General features: G+C 43.4%; 1 protein-coding gene across 4 annotated transcripts in view; it reads left to right on the forward strand.

Annotated features, from left to right (window-relative positions):
• MBOAT2 (membrane bound glycerophospholipid O-acyltransferase 2) overlaps nt 1–18578 on the forward strand; it is a 114201-nt gene that overhangs the window by 23773 nt on the left and 71850 nt on the right. For 2 of the 4 annotated variants that reach the window (XM_082357566.1, XM_082357565.1), the window contains exon 2: nt 14549–14694. The exons of 1 other annotated variant lie outside the window; for it this stretch is intronic. In XM_082357566.1, coding sequence (XP_082213692.1) covers nt 14549–14694 — 146 coding nt within the window. Of the gene's footprint in view, nt 1–14548; nt 14695–17200; nt 17316–18578 lie in introns of those variants that run through there. One more of the 4 variants, XM_082357567.1, reaches the window with a different exon arrangement.

The raw sequence follows: 18578 nt of genomic DNA on the forward strand, positions 1-18578 counted from the left end.
GAATGCTGGTCCTTGAACCCACCTGCCGTATTGTGAGGAAGCCCAGGGCACACAGGCCATGTGAAGCTGACTTGAGAGTGAGTGAGCCTTTAGATAATTACAGCCCCTGGCTGATGCCAAGGAGAGCGGAGATAAGTTCTCCCTTCCTAGTCGTGCTCAAATTGCAGGTTCAAGAGCAAAAGGTATATTATTGTTTTAAGCCACCAAGTTCAAGGGTAATTTTCATGTCATCAAATTTCTCATTTTGGCAATCCTGTTTTTTTAAAACGTTTATTGAAGTATAACATATATACCCAGATCTGAAGTGTACAGTTTGGTCAGTTTTGACAAATGCATAGGTATTTTCTTGTGTGACTAACCCTTGTGAAGGTGATCTTGGTAGACCAGACTAGTAGGTATTGAGTTGAAAGAGATTGGCAGGAATTTGGTTAGAATATAAATAGGATAGGAAGCCATTGGATTTTTTTTAATGAACTTTTAAAAAATAATTTTTTAAAAAAATTTTATTTATTTTTGGCTGCATTGGGTCATCGCTGCTGCGCGCGGGCTCTCTCTAGTTGTAGTGAGCAGGGGCTACTCCTTGCTGCGGTGTGCGGGCCTCTCATTGCGGTGGCCTCTCCCGCTGCGGAGCACGGGCTCTAGGTGCGCGGGCCCTAGTCGCTGCAGTGCATGGGCTCAGTAGTTGTGGTGCACAGGCCTAGTTGCTCTGCGGCACGTGGGATCTTCCTGGACCAGGGATCGGACCCATGTCCCCTGCATTGGCAGGTGGACTCTCAACCACTGCGCCACCAGGGAAGCCCCTTTTAATTAACTTTTAATTTCAGAACTCTTTTAATTTACAGAGAGTTGTGAAGCTAGACAGAAAGTTCCCATATAACCCACATTCACTTTTTCCTGTTGTTAATGTGTTACATTAGAATGGTCTTTTATCACAGTTGTCCTTATCAAGGTGCCAGTGTGGTCAGGTTCTGGTGAGGCCTCTCTCCCTGGCTTGCGGATGGCTGCCTGTTTGCTGTGTGTTCATGTGGACATTTTTTGGTGTGTGTGTGTGTGTGTGTGTGTGTGTGTGTGTCTGGGTGTCTGGGTGTCTGGGGAGGGAGAAGGGCAGGAGCTCCCTCTCCGGTGTCTGTTCTTATAAGGGCACTAATCCCATCATGAGGGCCCTGCCCTCATGACCTAATTACATCTCAAAACCTCCATCTCCAAATTCCATCACACTGGGGGTTAGGGCTTCAGTGTATGAATTGGGGGGATACAAATATTCAGTCCATAACAAGGTCCTGCCTGTGACCCAGGACCCTGTGAAGGATATTCCCACTTACATTTAGTCGTCAATGTTTCTTGGGTTCTTCCGGACTGACAGTTTCTCAGACTTCCCTTGTTTTAGGTGACCTGACAGCTTTGAGAGTCATCAGGGATTTTGTAGAAAGCTCCTCAGGTGGGATGTGTCCAGAGTTTTCCTCACGACTAGTCTGGCTGGTGGATGTCTGGGAAGCAGAGTGCAGAGGTGCAGTGTCACTTCCGTCACGTCATAGCCAGGGCACGTCTTTCAACCCGACTTAGCGCTGTTGACGTCAGCCTTGTCACCTGGCTGAGATGGTGCTCGTCAGGGCTCTCCAGGGCCGCTTCTCTTTGCTACCCTGACTCTCCACGTCGTCCTCTGGAAGAGGGCATCTGGCCAGCCCGCACGTGGGGGCAGGCCGTCTGCCGGGCTGAACAGAGGAATTAGCTCATCTGGTTTCCCTGTAGGAAGATCTTGTTAGTGTGTGGAGCGCTAGAGGAGAACCCGGGGAGCAGAGCGTGGTGTGTGAGCAGCGGCCTTGCCCGGGGGCTCCTGGAAGGAGGAGCTGCCGTGACTTACTGGTGAGGGATGTACGTGAGGGAGAGGAGTCGGGGGCGACGCCTGTCCTGCGTGGTTGGCCTAAGCAGCTGGTCAACGATGGGGGCTCCAGGGGCGATATGGCTTTTGGAGCGTGGGAAGGGAAGGATAGAGAGTCTCCTTTGGCCGTGTTAAGCTTAGGGAACCTGTTAGACCTGAAGAAGGAATGCTGAGTAGACCACTGACTGTGAGTCTGGAGTTCAGGATGGAGGGCAGGGCTCAGGACGCAGTTCAAGAATTCCATTGTGCTTTCAGACTAAGACTTTGGTTTGGTAGAATAAAGAGCCTGTGGTAGTTTGATCAGAATGATGAGAAAAATTAAAATCAAACAAATGTCCTTTCTGAGAGCGTCGTGAACAAAAAGAAGAAATGGTGATTTTGGTCAGCATCAGTAGCCCTGTGTCCCAGCTTTTACGGCCAGTTGAGCAGTGGAAAATTCAGAATTTGATTTGGATGTCTTAGGTTTTTCCCCGAGGAACTGTGTACATGTATTCTGGGGGCCTCGGAGACAGCCAGCGTGCAGCACATTACATTTCCTCCTTCTTAGAGGGAAGCCAGCAGGAGTGGGAGGCCTCCCGCGAGCTGGATTCTGACGCGGCCGCGGCTGTGGCTTTTGTCTTCTCTCGGGCAGAGCGCCGGCCCTGTGGCCCCTTCTGGACCCCTCCTGCTTGCGCTCCCTCTCCTGTGACCAGTGCGGTGACCGACTTTCCTGTCTTGGTTCCTTTCCTGGTGATGATGAAGAGAGGAGACTGAGGGATTTATATTATTTGGCGCCGTAATAGGACTTTCTAAAGGTCTTTGACAGTTACACATCAAATTACTTAACATTTGACCAGCGGTACTGATGGCTTAAGTGTTAAGTTGCTATATACATAGAAGTTGGTCCATTATCACTTAGAAAATGGAGTAAGTGAAGAATTTGGGGGAATTTATAGTTCTTTCTTTTTTCCTTTTCTCCCCCAAAGCTCTTTACTTGTTTTTAGATCCTTTTTGTACCAGTACGTCTTCCCTTTTCTGGGGAGTTTTTATAAAAATCAGATTTGCAGGAGATTGTGTACCAGCACCACATACTCTTAGAGGATGGTGAAACCCTCCCTCATGCTTCCAGCTTCAGGAGAACCTTTGCAACCTCCCTGGGTGCCCCTCTTAGGGTTCATCCAGGAGAGGAGTGGTTTCCAGAGTTTGGGGTTTATCATTTCCTTGCTTTTCTTCATAGTGTTAACCACAAACGTGTGTATCTGTAACAACATCACGTTTAGTTTTGCTCAGTTTTGATTTTGATCTTTATGTAAATGATTCATACTGTGTGTTTTCTTCTGAGTCTTGCTTTTTCCATCAGGTTATGTTTATTTACATTGGTAGCTGTAGCTGTGTTTTGTACATTTTCACTCTGGACTAGTGTGAATATACTCTCACTTGTTTGTGGTCTCCTGTCCAAGGACGTTTGCATGGTTTACGGTTTCTTACCGTATAAACAATGCTGCACTGAACATTCTTGTTCATGTGTCCTTGTCACATGTGCAAGAGTTTCTCTAAGTTTATCTCCCTACTGGTGGCTTTATGGTCATGGAGATTGTATCTTTAACTTTACTAAATAATGGCAAACTGTTTTCCAGAGTGGTTATACCAGAATACGCTCCCACCGACCGTGTATTAAAAGTTCTTTTGTTCCTCATCCACACCAGCACCTGGCTCCTGCTGTTACCAGGTTAATAAATTTTGGCCAGTCTTGTGGGTATGAAAAGATCTTTTGTGATTTTCATTTTCATTTTTCCTGAACGAGTGAGGTTAGTGTGTTTTCATATAGCTCCCGGCCATTTGTATTTCCTCTTCTGTGAAATGCTTAGTCCTGTCTTTTGCCTGTTTTTAAATTGGGTAGTTTGCCTTTCTCATCTTGATTTTTACAGGTTCTCTCTGTTTTGGATTTGAATTATTTCTCCATTTTATGTATTGTAAAATATCTTTTCCCAGTTTGTAGCTTGATTTTCCATTTTCCTTACGGTGTCTTTCAATGAAGACATTCTCGATTATTTATTTATTTTAAAAAGTAATTTTAAAAATTAAAACATTGTGATAACATATATAAATATATAGAAGTCACCATCTTAACCATTTTTAACTGTATGATTCGGTAATGTTAAGTATATTCACATCATTGTGTGACAGATCTGCAGAACTTTTGCATCTCGTAAAATGGGAACTGTATACCCATTAAACAACTCTCTGTTCCCCCTCTCCTCCAGCCCCTGGTAACCACTATTTTACTCTCTGTTTCTATGAGTGTGACTATTCTAGATACTTCGTGTAAGTGGAGCTCCCCTCATGGGGTCTGAACCAGCTGACCAGCTAGGCAGACCATGTCAGGTCAAGGATCAGAAGTACGTATCATGTTTGTTTGGGGGGGTTTGGTATATTTCATAATCTAGAAGTGTAGATAGAGGGTATTCTTTTTTTCATATTAAGAAACTATTGCATAAAGAGGTAATGAATGCCAGAGACTACCTGGTCAGGGCCGGAGCAGGGATTTGTGTTGATGGTTTATTAGGTAGTAATGAGCTGCTTACTTTAGACCCACAGCCATCGGCCTGATGTGATACGCTTGGTGCCATTCACCATACGGTCCCGTTTCTGTGCCCTTTGATATGTGTACTTCCCAGCAAACTAGTTGCATCTCGATTGCCTTTTCCTTTGAGGAGAAACTTTATTAAAGTCAGTTGTTCACAAACTTGACTACTTTAATTTTCATTAGTAATACGTTCTTGTGACACACCTGAAGACACTCCCCTCCTATGAGTCGAAATCGCTGCCTTTGATGACTTAATTATGTGACTTTATCAGCTCTGTGGTGCTGCTTAATATTCATCTCGGAGTTGGTGTAAATATTTGATAATCTGTGTTGTACAGATGGTCTGCCAGCTGTGGCTTCCTTCCTAGCCCGAGAGCAGAAACTTGTTAGCAGTTTGCTGGCTCAGTCAGTGTATCAGACTGGTGGAGTCTGGCCTTCCAGGACAGCCTACGTGGCAGGACCCAGGTGGATATCTTGTGATTGATTTACCAGATGACACTGCAGAGTTTGGAGGTCAAATTCTTACTGTGATTTAGATACAAGAATTACTTTTTAGCTCCTGCTTAGTATTCAAATAACATCAAGCAATAGGAAGAAGCGATGGCACATAAATTTGGAATAATATGGCGATCAGAGCAAGATAAAACAAAATACGAGTTTGCAAGTGTTTAACACACATGTGTTACGTGCTGATCATATGTCAGAAATAGATGCTGAGGAATACAGTAAACAAAATAGATAGAAATCCCTGTTCTCATGAAATGTACATTCTAGTGATTATCTTAATGATTTACTATAGGGTAGTTCAAACTACATGACATTAACAGGCATAATGATCAATTGTGATTTTCTGGGTAGCAGTGTCTGAAACCTTTAAAAGTTCTAAAAAAAAAAAAAAGAAATTAAACATGCTTACATTGGCTCATTCAGATAATGTGTTGTTTAAATGCTTAATGGCTAAATATTCCAAAGGCAGGGTGTTCAGATCCCAAGCTAATCATTAAAAGTTAATACTTTTTATGTTGACATGATTGTTATTGAAAAGTGTACTATTTTTGATGGGAGGCAATGTAATTTCAAAACCAAATCAACATATTTGTAAGCTGGTATTGTATTGAACTGAAATCTGACGATAATGAGGTAGCCCAGGAGAAAAGTGAGTTCTTTGCATCATTTGAAGCCTTGTGTAATTAATAGGATAGCTAAAATTGACTTTTTTTTTTTTTTTTTTTTTAGGGTGGGTGCTTTTTACCCAGTAGCACCTAGGCCCCTGGATATGAATGCTTTCAAGTTAAGTCACTATACTTATTTGGACTAAAGCTTCTAATAGTCATTGCAGAAATGAATGAATGAATGGGTATTAGAAATATAATAAATAAGTAAACAGATTTACAAGATACTTTGAGATAGTGATGAGTACTGTAAAGTCAGTAAAATGAGATAGAGTATATGTTAAAAACTGATTGGGATGCTGCTTTAGCTTGCAAGATACAGGGGCCTTTTGAAGACATGATGTTTGAGTTCTGATGTGAAGGACGAAGTGTCTGCATTTTGTGCATTCCAGGTATGGGGGGCTGGAGAGGCTTTGGCCTTGAGGCGGAGGTGCATTTGGTGTGTTAGGGAACATCCCGCGTTGAAAGGTAGCCAGCGAGAGAAACAGTGGTAGATGAGGCTAGAAAGGGGGCCCGGCTCTTTGAGGGCAGAGTAAGGAGTTAAGATGTTATGTTGAGCATGATGGGCAGGCTGCTGGAGTGTTTGAAAGAGGAGGACTGACATGGTCACATGACTGTAGTGTGGTGCCCAACTTGGAGAGGCAGGAGGGGACATAGGGAGCCCCTGCGGGCTTGGTCGTCCAGGCAAGAAGAGGCGGCAGCAGTGGAGATGGAGACAGGACATGCATGGCACATGCAATTTGGAGACAGAGCTAAAAGGACTTAGGGATGGATTTGACGTGGAAGCTGGTAAGGAGCGGGTGCTTGCTGGGTGTTCGGTTGAGCCGCTGAAGTTGTGCTGGTGCGTTGGCTGAGATGGGTAGATCTGGGGGAGAAGTTGCCTGGATGACTAAGTACCCCTTTGACTGCAGCGAGTTTAGGATACTTATTATCGTTCAAGGAGGTGGTTGAGTGGGCAGCTGAAAAAACGAGTCTGAAGCTCCGTGGAGAGGTCAAGATTAAAATTACAAAGTTAGGTGTCAGCAGCGTAGACATGAATTCCTGGGAGAGGATGGAATCTTCAGTTTCCTCCTTTAAGTTGAGGAAGTCAGACCGGATGGTCTTTCCTTCTTTCTGAAAATCAGACATTTATTGAGTCACAGAAGCTGTCTGTGAGAAACTTGAAGCGATGGGAGTTTTCACTAAAATTCTTTCAGCTTTTTAAACCGTGAAAGTGATGAATGGGAAGGAAATATAGGCGTTTAAGTATTCCGCATCTGTATTCCTTCCAAAATTGCATGTCAATTGCTTGTCCACAAAGCAGGATATATAACTGAAATGAAATATCTTTCCAAAACCAAAGGTAATCTCAATCACATTGTTAAGGTTTTCAGTTAAACCCAAATGATGGTCAATGTGAATTTATTTTTATTAAAAAAATTTAAACAGCTTTATTGAGGTATAATTGACGCACAATAAAGTGTGCCTTTTTAGAGTGTAAAATTGAATGTTTTGACATATGCATCCATACATAAAACCACCACTGCAATAAAGATAATGCACGTCTCCATCACCCCAGAGTTTCCCTGTGTCCCCTAGTAACACCTCCCTCTTGCTTCTCCCTGCCCTGCATCCCCAGGCAACCACTGATCTGCTTTTTGTCATTATGGATTATTTTGCATTTTCCAGAAATTTGTATAAATAGAGTTGCACTCTTCATTTTTCTGAATTCTTTTACTCAGTTTAATTATTTTGAGATTCATCTATGTTGTGAGTGTCACAATAGTTCATTCCTTTTTCTTGCTAAGTAATATCCTCTTGGATGGATGTACTAGGATTTGTTTATTACATCATTGTGAATATAGACTCCTCTTCCTTTTTCCCTTTAGTAAGTCTTCTGATTTGCTTATATTATTTGTAACCACCTAAGAGATAAATATTGAGTCTCTCTCTCTCTCGCCCCAAATGCTCCTAATAAAAGGGGAGATGGTTCCTTGTTCTTATATTTATTTCCCCTTTATCCTTTTTAGGAATGAGCTCCTCAGTCATTTGTCAGAGTACGTTTGACAAGTGGTGTTGATGTGAAGCAGATCAACCCTTTCTTTGTGTCTGTGCTCTGTGTGATATTTTGGGATGTGTGTATGGTGACTTTATTTCATCTGGGTTCAGCTTATTTCCGTAGATTGCCTTTACTTGAGTTTCATAATTTAGCAGTTGTGGATGCAATTAATCTAGCACCTTTTAATTTTACAAGCAGGTAGAAATAAATTCCTTCTTAGTTCATAGGAATCTTATATAGATGGCAAGACTGAAATTAAATAAACTCTCATTAACCTTGTAGGTAAGAGGTGTGTCCTTTTAATCTCTGGTGTCTTGATTGAATTACTTGCTTTCTGCTTCTGTTTCAGTGCCTTTGAAAAAGCTTACTACTTTTTGGTTTCTGTGGATGATCTGAGAATATACTTCAGGATCTGTCAGTTATTGAACCCCCGGGAGTCTGGCTCTTTTTAACGTTGTCAAATTTAGCACAGAGTAGGAGGTTAGGGGATGTCTGGGCTCTCGCCTTGCAGCTCTCTGTGCTGTTGTCTGGGAAGGAAGAGGAGAGAAAGTTGTATCTAAGGGCCGGCCCTGTCCTGGTGGACACGGGGCTTTGCTGGCTAAACCCAGTGTGTTTTGTTTATGTGGGATTCGGGTAGGCAGTTGCCATGTAATTCAGGAGGCAGGATGGAGCCCCGAGAGGCATGCCCTCTGCCTCCCAACCTGCCTGGCCGCCACCGTTGTTATAGTTCATTTGTGTGTCTTCTTGCCCACCTCTAAGTTTTATGAGTGCAGAATCTGCCATGTCTGTGCTTTCTTCTACCTAAATAGTGTTTACAGAATGTTGAGTAGAATGCACCTTTATGCTTACATATTTATTTCTTATTTCTTGTTATGGAGTTTCTAATTGGAGCAATTATTATTAAGGCTTTAAGTCTCTAAGGAAGAAGATAAAATATGAGCTGTTAAATTCGTAATAGTCTGTACTATTTAGGCAAACTCTTGAAGCATATATTTTCCCTCCACTCTTTCAGTAAATTAAAAGCACAGATGGAGCCAAGCGTTGCAGTCTGGGATGGGTAGGGATTCACAGATGAATAAAATTTGCTCCCAAGCCCTGAGAAGTTCACAGTCTAGAGGGAAAGTCAGACTAATAGGCCAGTAAGTGACAAGTGCTGTATAGAACTGATTTTAAAAGTGTTCTGGAAGCCCAAAAGTATGAGTACCGGTTCCATAGTTTCTATTCGAGGAGCGGGGTGATGCCATTAACTAAGATAGGCGTCCTTGGAGGAAACAAGCCAATTGGGTAGAATGATAAGATAGACGAGGATGCGGGGAAGAATTCCGTTCATGTGTCCAGTTTGCATTTTGGGCAGAATGTCATTCTTTTGGCGAATCTGTAGATTTTTATGGCAGTTTATAGAAACCTGTTTCCCAAAGTTTTGGTTGGGATTCACTTTTACTATTTATGGGGAGGTTGTGGTTGTTGAATGAAATGAGTTTAATTTACCAAAGTTGCTTCTAGTAGGAGTGGAGTTTCATTTACCCTGTGCCTGAAAGAGTTGTTTTTCTGTGGCAGTGGCCTAATCATGTTTGAAAATGCTTATATGCTGTAAGACGGGGCTGCCGTCGTATTAAATTTAGTAGGATGAAGCTAGCAGTGCAGGCTCAGTGTAGGGAGATGAGATGATTACAGTCTTAAATCCTGGTGCTCAGGTTTTGGTTTGGAAATTTGAAAAGAAGCATGAATTACTTTATTTAAAGAATCAATTTTATTTATTTATTTTGGCTGCATTGGGTCTTCATTGCTGAGTGCGGGCTTTCTCTAGTTGCGGCAAGCGGGGGCCACTCTTCATCGCGGTGCGCGGGCCTCTCACTGTCGCGGCCTCTCTTGTTGCGGAGCACAGGCTCCAGACGCGCAGGCTCAGTAGTTGTGGCTCACGGGCTTAGTTGCTCCGCGGCATGTGGAATCTTCCCGGACCAGGGCTCGAACCCGTGTCCCCTGCATTGGCAGGCAGATTCTCAACCACTGCGCCACCAGGGAAGCCCTGTCATATTTTAGATTCCACATATAAGTGATATCGTATGGTATTTGTTCGTCTTGAGCTGCCTTGAAATTTAAGTTTTTTCACTCTCAACTTACTGTAAGGCAGTTGTTGGCTTATTATAGAATGCTTAGTTCTGATGTGGCGGTAATTAACTGTTGTGTGGCATGGGTGGCAGTTTATACACTTTTTCATAAGAGGTGTAGTTGGTTTGGTATGTCCGTGGAGGGAGGTGAGCGGAGGGGCCTCCGATGTCACTGTCTTGGACCCTTCCCTCCCTAAATGCTTTTGAAAATTTGTTTGGGGGTATTATTAATAATTTCTTTGAATATCCTTACAAATAAGTGAATCTTGTTGCTATTTCTTTGGAGTGGCATAAATTACTGAGCAGTAAGCTTTCACCCTGCACACCCGGACACTGACTTAATTGTGAGATTGAACCACGTCATTTGGTGTCGAAGAAAATCCTTCTCTCACCACGTCATGTGGAACATGCTCCTTAGAGAGCATCCTCTGGTTGGTCTACAACAATTGCTTTCATAGGTATTTCTGTGTGCAACCTTTCACAAAAGTTAAATTTTTAATTAAAAAAATCTTCATTTAGCTAGATTTTCCACCCTTGCTTCTCTCCCCTTCCTGTGCCCTGCCTCCCCTCCCACCCCCCCGCTCCCAAATTTCTGGGGGCACTTCTTTGAAGGTACGTCAGGTCATTTGTATAGGTACATTTTCAACAAAATGGTGTTGAAAAAGAGAACATAAAGTCTTTTGGGTCTATATTTCTTTCCATTTGGAAGAAAGCTTGTACGAAGGGTTGACCTGTAACAAACCAAAACAAATGTATGCAAACTCAACATGGCTTCTCTTTTACTGTGTGTATTAGGTGTGGGAAGTAGCCGTTTGGTGGCATTTTGTCAGCTAGGATGGACATATTTTGTGGATCGCAAAGTCTCTATATGGTCTTGCCTGTAGCAATCAAGTTGGACCTTCAGACCTTCTCTAGAAGTAGAGAGGCAGCCCTTGAACAGCCTAGACTCAGACATGGGTTAGAGCCTGGGGTACTCACCTGTGTTGTAAGTGACCTTGAGTTGGCTGAGTAAACTCGGGGAAGTAGCACCTTGCTTCAAGGATTGAAGGCGGGAAGTAGTGGAAAGTGCCAGCCCGTGACGTGATGGATATCCGTGCCTTGTAGGTCTGTTAGTTCTTTCTTGCTCTATCTCCGTCTACAGTATTCATTTGCCTCCCCAGCCCTACCCAACCCGTGAAAGAATGACTAAGATATGGGAAAGTTTTACCTTTAAGACCTTTCACAACAGCTATTTGATGAACATCTGGGTGTCTACCCCATTCTGTTGTTTCCCATGGAAGGTAACAGATAGTCTGGGTTTCCCCACCTGGATTTCCTACAGGGTTTTTTTCTTGATACGAATTGCTGCTCCCTCCTCCTGGAGTTGCCACCATCGTCTGACGGGCCGAATCCTTCTTCTCCTTGGCAGCCCAGTTACAAGGCCCGGATACCAGCTGTGCCTCTGGCTGCTCCCCCAGGTCGGGGCACTTAATCGCACCTGCTCCCGGGGCTCTCTCCCTGGCGCTTCAGTGGTACCCTAGTTCTGCGTGCTTTCAGAGCAGGATCCCGCTTCACGCATCTTGTGTCTCCTGCACAGCTGTCCTGGCCACTAGTGGATAACGTATGAATTACTCGTAGGCCGTATTAATTTGGACGGGTTACCTAAACACTGGGACTTAGCTTCCTCATCTGTGAAATGTGGCTTTCTGCTCTGGGCATGCTCTCACCGAGCTCACTGATAAAGGTGCAGTTGCCAAGGTAGGTGGCTTGGCTTGTCTTGGATCTTGTGCCCTGTGACCTGACCGTGACCATGGCCTCTCGAGCCTCCTCTTGCCCCGCCCACGCACAGTGTGCCCGTTCTTGCTGCTGTGACTTGGCCTGGCTGTGACTTGCCTGCTGTGGGATTCTGCCCTGGGCCCCCTTGTCTGTCCACAGCTCTTCTTCCGCCGTGTCCATCGCTCCCAGACTCGCATCTGCTCTGCTGGCTCCAGACCCGCCTCGCAGACGTCGTCTGAGCGAGTGTGCTTGCCCCCTGCACACTCTCAAACTGAGCGTGCTCGAGGGGGGTTCTTTCTGCCCTAGGACCCACACTTCCCCGCGTTGGTTCATGTTGTCATCCACTGATGACTCGCGGCCTTTCCTCTTCCTTCAGGCCCTGGTCTAGTGGCCAGTCCCGGTGGCTCTGTGGCCTGAGTGTCCTTCGAACTGGCACTTTCCTCTCTGTCTCCTTGCCCTGCTTTCTCAAGGAGGCTGGAACAGCAGCGGCCTGCACCCTGTTGCTACACACTCCTTATTCTGGTCCTTCTTTTGTGGAAGCAGAGCTTGGGTCACGTGTTAAGTTGTCGGTGTTTTTTTTTTTAATTAATTAATTAATTAATTTTATTTTTGGCTGCATTGGGTCTTCGTTGCTGGACACGGGCTTTCTCTAGTTGCAGCGAGCTGGGGCTACTCTTGTTGCGGTGCTCGGGCTTCTCACTGTGGTGGCTTCTCTTGTTGCGGAGCACGGGCTCTAGGCGCGTGGGCTTCAGTAGTTGTGGTGCATGGGCTCAGTAGTTGTGACTCGCGGGCTCTAGAGTGCAGGCTCAGTAGTTGCGGCGCACGGGCTTAGCTGCTCTGCAGCATGTGGGATCTTCCTGGACCAGGGCTGGAACCCATGTCCCCTGCATTTGGCAGGCGGATTCTTAACCACTGCACCACCAGGGAAGTCCTTGTCGGTGTTTTTTCATCACTTATGGGCTCAACTATAAACACCTCGGCACGACATGCAAAGCCCCTCTCTCTCTGAACCCACCCCCATCCTGACGTCATCTCCCGCTGTCCCCACTATACCCTGCTGCTTTGCATTTTCAAGCCTCAGTGCTTCCTTCACATTGGGGTTTTTTGTTTTTGTTTTGTTTTTGCTGAAAATGCCCTTTCTCTAATTTTCCAACACCGTGGTTCTCATACCTGGAGGATTATTGGGACCTGTGTTTTTCTTTTTGAATTATCGACTTTTGTGCCTGCCCCCAAAGATTTTGATTCAGTGTCTGGAGTGAGATCTGGTCTCATTTTCTTTAAGACGACAACGTTGAAATGGATGTTTACAAAGATACAGAATTCTGTATGTCAGTGGTTCTAGAATGCTTCTGTATTAGTTCACACTTTGTTTTATGTTAGACAAATATGAAAAGAGAGAGAGAGGAGGAGGGAGTGGGAGGGAGCGACTCCTTGGATGTTTGTGGAGATCAGCTGTCATTAGGTCTTATGTCCCCAACTTTGTGACAGTCAGCCCTTCATGCTCTTTCCTTTGGGGTGTCCTCAAAGCACTTTCTGTATAGTCTTTAATAACTGAGTTGAAGTTCCTTGCGCACGTATTTGCTTTTTTCATTAGATTCTAAAGCCATCCAGGGCTAGCGTGGGGCTTATGCATTTTTTGATTTCCCATGCTTTGCCCAGAGTAGATGCTCCATACATTTTTGTTTAGTTATGAGATATTTGAAAGTTTTTAAACTGTAAGAAGTTTTGTAGATGTGAGTAGTTATTAATGTCAATATTCATTTTTCTGGTATATCTACTTTTTGCTTAATTAAAAAAATATTGTTGGAACCCTGTAGGAGAGAAAAAGTGCTTAGAACCTGTTGGAAGGACATTTTGCTTGTATTAAGTCTAGCTGTTTCAAAGAACAATGGTCTCTCAGACAATGTACAACAATGTTCAACTGTTTTTCTCCTTGAAATGCAAGAAAAAGCACATAGTTGTCTGTGTCTTTAGGCAGAGATATCTCTGTGGATCTGTGGCAGCATCGACATGTAGATGGTGTGATTTGTTCCTAATTTAGGTCCCTGCAACAGTGATTTTGTTGTTGTTAAATGCGTTTCTTACAAGTTCCTAATGTCAAATGGATTTTTCTTGTATTTGTAGATTCTAAGGCATGTGTTCCTTAACGTTCTATGAGAATCTACTTCATAAGAGATAGAAATGCAGGTTTTTCTTGAGTCTTTAAACACCACAGGAGAGTCTTATTTGTAGTTTTTTATTTTATCATTTTGCAAGGGCAGAAGTAATGTTAAGGGAGAGAAAAGAGCCGCAGCACTATTGCCAGCTTGTATGCATTCCTGAAAATTGAGAACGATGTCGTTCCTGGTGAGTTATGAGGACATTTAAGAACTTGCCTTGGTGGCCTTGGGGGTGAACGCTACCCCTCATGGCTTTCTGGAGGTTCCTTTCTCTTATTCACCTGCTTGCCTCCTGGACCAGTGCTTGAGGCCCCCAGAGCTGAGACATTTGGTTCCTTTCAGTGGTGGTTTCAGACCAGCAGCATCCCCTTGACTCCCTCGCCAGGGATGGTACGGAACTCCAAATGGAGGAGGGTGCATTCTACAGACTCTTGGGGATCTTGACCAGGTCTTGACCCAGAGGAGTTTTGGAGAAACTCAGACCTCTTCTTTCCCACCAGTTACAGGGTCGCCCAAGTCATTAAAATAAGTTTCTCTTTCCCTCAAACCATAGGGTACCCCGTGCTTTCCATTTCTGCGTCTGCATCCCTGTGTCTTCCAGATTCTTCCAGGGGCCCCCCCAGGCCTCTCCCCACGCTGGGCGCCAGCGTCCCTGCCAAGTGTAGCACCCACGTGTGCATCAGCCCTTCACTTTGAACTTGAGGCTGTCATCCCTGGGAAGATGCCCCGATTTTTGTTTTGTTTCTTTAGTAAACTGGGAGATCTTAATTTTCTGTAACCTTGGTGTTTTTGTCCTGAGAATTTAAATGTAACATCAAGTGAAAAATTCAAGTCTGTGTTGCTAATATGAAATTTTAATTTTTCTTTACAGGTCAACTTTGTAGTGTGCCAACTGTTTGCCTTGCTAGCAGCCATTTGGTTTCGAACTTACCTACATTCAAGCAAAACTAGCTCTTTTATAAGACATGTCGTTGCTACCCTTTTGGGCCTTTATCTTGCACTTTTTTGCTTTGGATGGTAAGTAATTATTTTGATCATATTTAATGAAGACTTTGGACGTCTTTGTGAATTGAATGTGTAGAAGGATACATTATGTAGGGTTTTGTTCTTATAGTTACCTAAAAAGTTTTATATTTTTATTTTTAATATAAAAAAAGAGTGGAGAGTGGGCTCTGTCTCTTCACCTGGGGTTCAGAGGGCAATTTATTATTTATAACTTATGAAAAAGGACAGATGAAGAAAAAGGATATAAAGACATTTTATTCTGTCATGAGTAGCTCTTTCACCTGTTTTGCAGGTCTTTTATGCCAAGATAAATGATCCATTCAAAATAGCTTTTTTCTTTCTGTGCAAGTGGCTTTTAAGAGTCTGGTAAAGCCCATTGATAGAACTCTATTACCATTCTTTAGATTCTGCCATTAGCCAAAAGAGGTTTTTTGTTTGGTTGGTTTCGGCGGGGAAGAATTACTTAGCATGGAAAGCTTTTATTTATGGCCCTTCAGATGCTGTGTGTATGTGTGTTTCCTTCACTTAGCTCCCTTCTTAATTGTCAGGGCTGTGAATCAATCCAGAAACACTGTCACTTCCTGTTCGTCCCAGGTGACGGTGGTTGTATGTGACAGAGGGAATCAGGAGAAGAGCACAGTGTCTCCACGAAACAGCAGAGACGCTCAGTGGAAGGACCCTCTGCTCTATGATTTCTCCCGAATTTTCCTTCTTCATAAGTGAGAGCTTATGCTGCTTGCTCATTTGCTATGTTTACACAGTCCCAGAGAAGGCTTTCTAGGTTTGCTGTTCGGCAGACTGTTGTTGGACATGGAAATTCCCTGAGAGGATGGAAATGTAGTCGCTTGATCTGTGGTTTAGTAGCTTCTGTTGTGGGCTGTGGACTGTTGGACTTTGACAATGCCTCTGCATTTGTTCTAGGAGGTTGTTTTTGATTCTTGGGCGGGTTGAAATATACTGGTATTTCTTAATCTAGTTTCTGCCTCTGGCAATTCCACATGTGTCCTAGAAACTCACGAAAAATCAGAGATAATTTATTCAGTCTCTGCCATGTTGCCCTGTGACCAGTCCTCTGATAGGCCCCGCCAGTGGTAGGTGTGTGCGGAGTCCTTGGGATTTCAATGGGATCTCTTAAATCAGATCTAGGCATGGTTTCTCCACTTCCTTGATAACATCAAATTTATGTCATCAGGGTTTTCTTAGGTTTCTCAGGTGACTCTATTGAAACTTCTTGTAAATCGTGTCATGGGGGTAGTGTGTATGTGTGTGTGTGTATTTAGCTTTGTGTCATGGAGCCTTTCGAATACAAAAGTACAGAAAATAATATAATGAACCCTCCTATATCCGTTGTCCAGCTTCAACGATTATTAAAATTCTACTGTTCTTATTTTATTCTTTCTCCAACTTATTTTTCTGGAGTATTTTCAAGCATATCCCAGTCTACGCATTTCACCCGTACATACTTGGTGTTCAGTGTGTATTTCGGCAGCATATCTTGAGGAGGGGTCGGGGAAGGCTTGCTGTCCACAGTGGCCAACTCCGGGACACCCTTCACCTTGCAGTCTGTGGACACAGAGTAGAAGACTGAGGTGTCAGCTGTGTTTCCTGGGGCCGTGTGACTTGGAGGACTGCCAGAGGGGAGGTCTTTACCGACGGGGTGCTTTCTTGCTGTGAAGCCTTCTCACGTGCTTTATCACAGTGTCCCGAGGAACCCACCTTAATGTCAGGTGGTCCTAAGTATTTCAAATTATATGTGATAGCCAGGATTTTTTTTTTTTTTTAAATAGAGTTCTCTGTTCTTTTCTTGGAGGAGAAAATTTTTATATTCCTTTCTTTGGGAAAAGAGTTTGTTTGTGCCTCTGTGCCAGGTAAAAGATAACTCTGCTAATTGGAATGAGTAGGGAAGTAGCGCATCCTTCTGATTTGCATTTTAGCACTTTGCTTTTTAGGCTCAAAGGTAATCCTATCTCCTATTGATTTTGACAACTTCTCTTTTGGAAGACATATGTTAGTGAGTTTTCTAAATATAATTGGCTATTTTACCTACTTGTATTTGGCCTCAGCTTTTTGGTTTTTTTTGAACCATCATCTATAAGTTTCTATTAACTGAGAATTACTTTATACTTTTATTTACTTGTTTAGCTATTTGACAGCAGTGTAGAGTAACAGACTGGAGCTTCGACTCTGAATCCAGACAGACCTGGATTCCACTCTGGGTGCCTCGGCGGCAGCTGTGTGACTGGACATGTTATTCAGGCTCTTTAGCATCACTTTTCTCATCTGTAAAATGGAACCAGTGATGGTTGTGATGACTAAAAGATGTAATACTGCAGAAAGGGGCTCAACACAGTAGCCAGCTCCTTGTGAGCAGGGAAAGTTACTCAGGGTCAAGACCGTTACTGTGACTATGGTCTGTTGCTACCATTGTCCAGTCGGTGGTCCAGATTAGAAATGTTTATGTTTATCCAATCTCTTCCTCAGTTTATCATACAGTATTAAAGTGTGTCTTTCTCTCTAGACTGGAAGGTCTCTGAGGACAGAGACTGTATCCCCTGACTCTTTATTCCCAGTGGCCAGTTCTGTGCCTTTCGGAAAATGGACATTCAGTAAAGATCAGTGGAACAATCGAAGAGGTGTTTCTCAACCTTTTTAAAACTCTTTTTTTTTGCTAAAAATAAATTTTATACCTGCCTTTAGTGTGATTTGAAATTCAACATATGTAAAATGTGATATCTAAAAACAAACTGAAGTTTGGGGATAAAGGATTGTTTTGTTTGAAAGATTATGATCCACAGTCCATGGGGTTCCACTCCGGCTCACCCTGTGAAGAATCAGCCAGTGGATAATTGCCCAGGAGGAAACAACTTGAGTCTCAATGTCACTTAGGGTACTAACTGGGTATATGTTAGGACTTAGTTTCCTCAACTGTAAAATGATGAGGGCTGGATTATAATACACTTCTAAGATACCTTCTTGCTTGCATTTTTACCTCCCTAATAATACTTAATATTTGAAAGCGTACCGTGTGCCAGATAACCCAGTCAACACTTTTCGTGTGTTATCTTTTAATCCTGAAAAGTACTAGGTGGCTACTGTGTACTTACTATGCTCATTTTTCTAATAAGGGCAAGTAGAGTAGCTGCGGATGGGAAATTACGAGGAAAGTCACCAGTGCTATGATTGAGTGCACAGGCAACTTGATGCTTGTTGTGGAGACCAGTGAAATAGAGGGCAATGCAGGTCCACTCTGTACAGATAGACCTATATTATCCCAGGAACAAAGGCTTGTACAACTGGCAGAGTGTCATATTGCCCTCCAGAAGATCGCTAAGCTTGTCACCTGAATGGCGATGCCCGGGGAGTGGGCGTCTCAAAGCGATAGAAGGAACCACGTCGCTATTTGAAGCATAGAACTTTTAGCTTCTAAGTTGTCACATATCCCTCATGTTCCAAGGAAATTTATTCAGTAGGAAAGGAAAGATATTTCCCCAAGAGTCTTCAAAATCTTTTTTCATTTAAGACATTTATCGTTAATGAGTTCTATTCTAATTAATAAAGCCTGTGCAGGTGTCCAGCAGGCCACTTCAGCATTTTCACATGAAGTCTGTTAGTGCTGGCAATAAATAGGAGCTGGTAATTAATTTGAAAAGTGTGTGTTTTAATCATGTTTTCTTAGCTTCTTTCTGTTTCAGTTTATACACAAATATGTTTTTCTGCTGCCTCCTGGTCCTTTGGTTATATAGTAGCATTCCAGGCCAACATTGTTTCTGTGTGTGTGTGTGTGTGTGTGTGTGTGTGTGTGTGTGTGTGTGTGTGTGTGTGTGTGTGTGTTTGGCAGAGGAAGAGACAAGTAGACAGACTGACAGACATTCTTGGTACAATGAGTAAAATAAGTT

Source organism: Balaenoptera borealis, assembly GCF_965194805.1.
Source record: "Balaenoptera borealis genome assembly, chromosome: 15".
NCBI classification, from domain to species: Eukaryota; Metazoa; Chordata; class Mammalia; order Artiodactyla; family Balaenopteridae; genus Balaenoptera; species Balaenoptera borealis.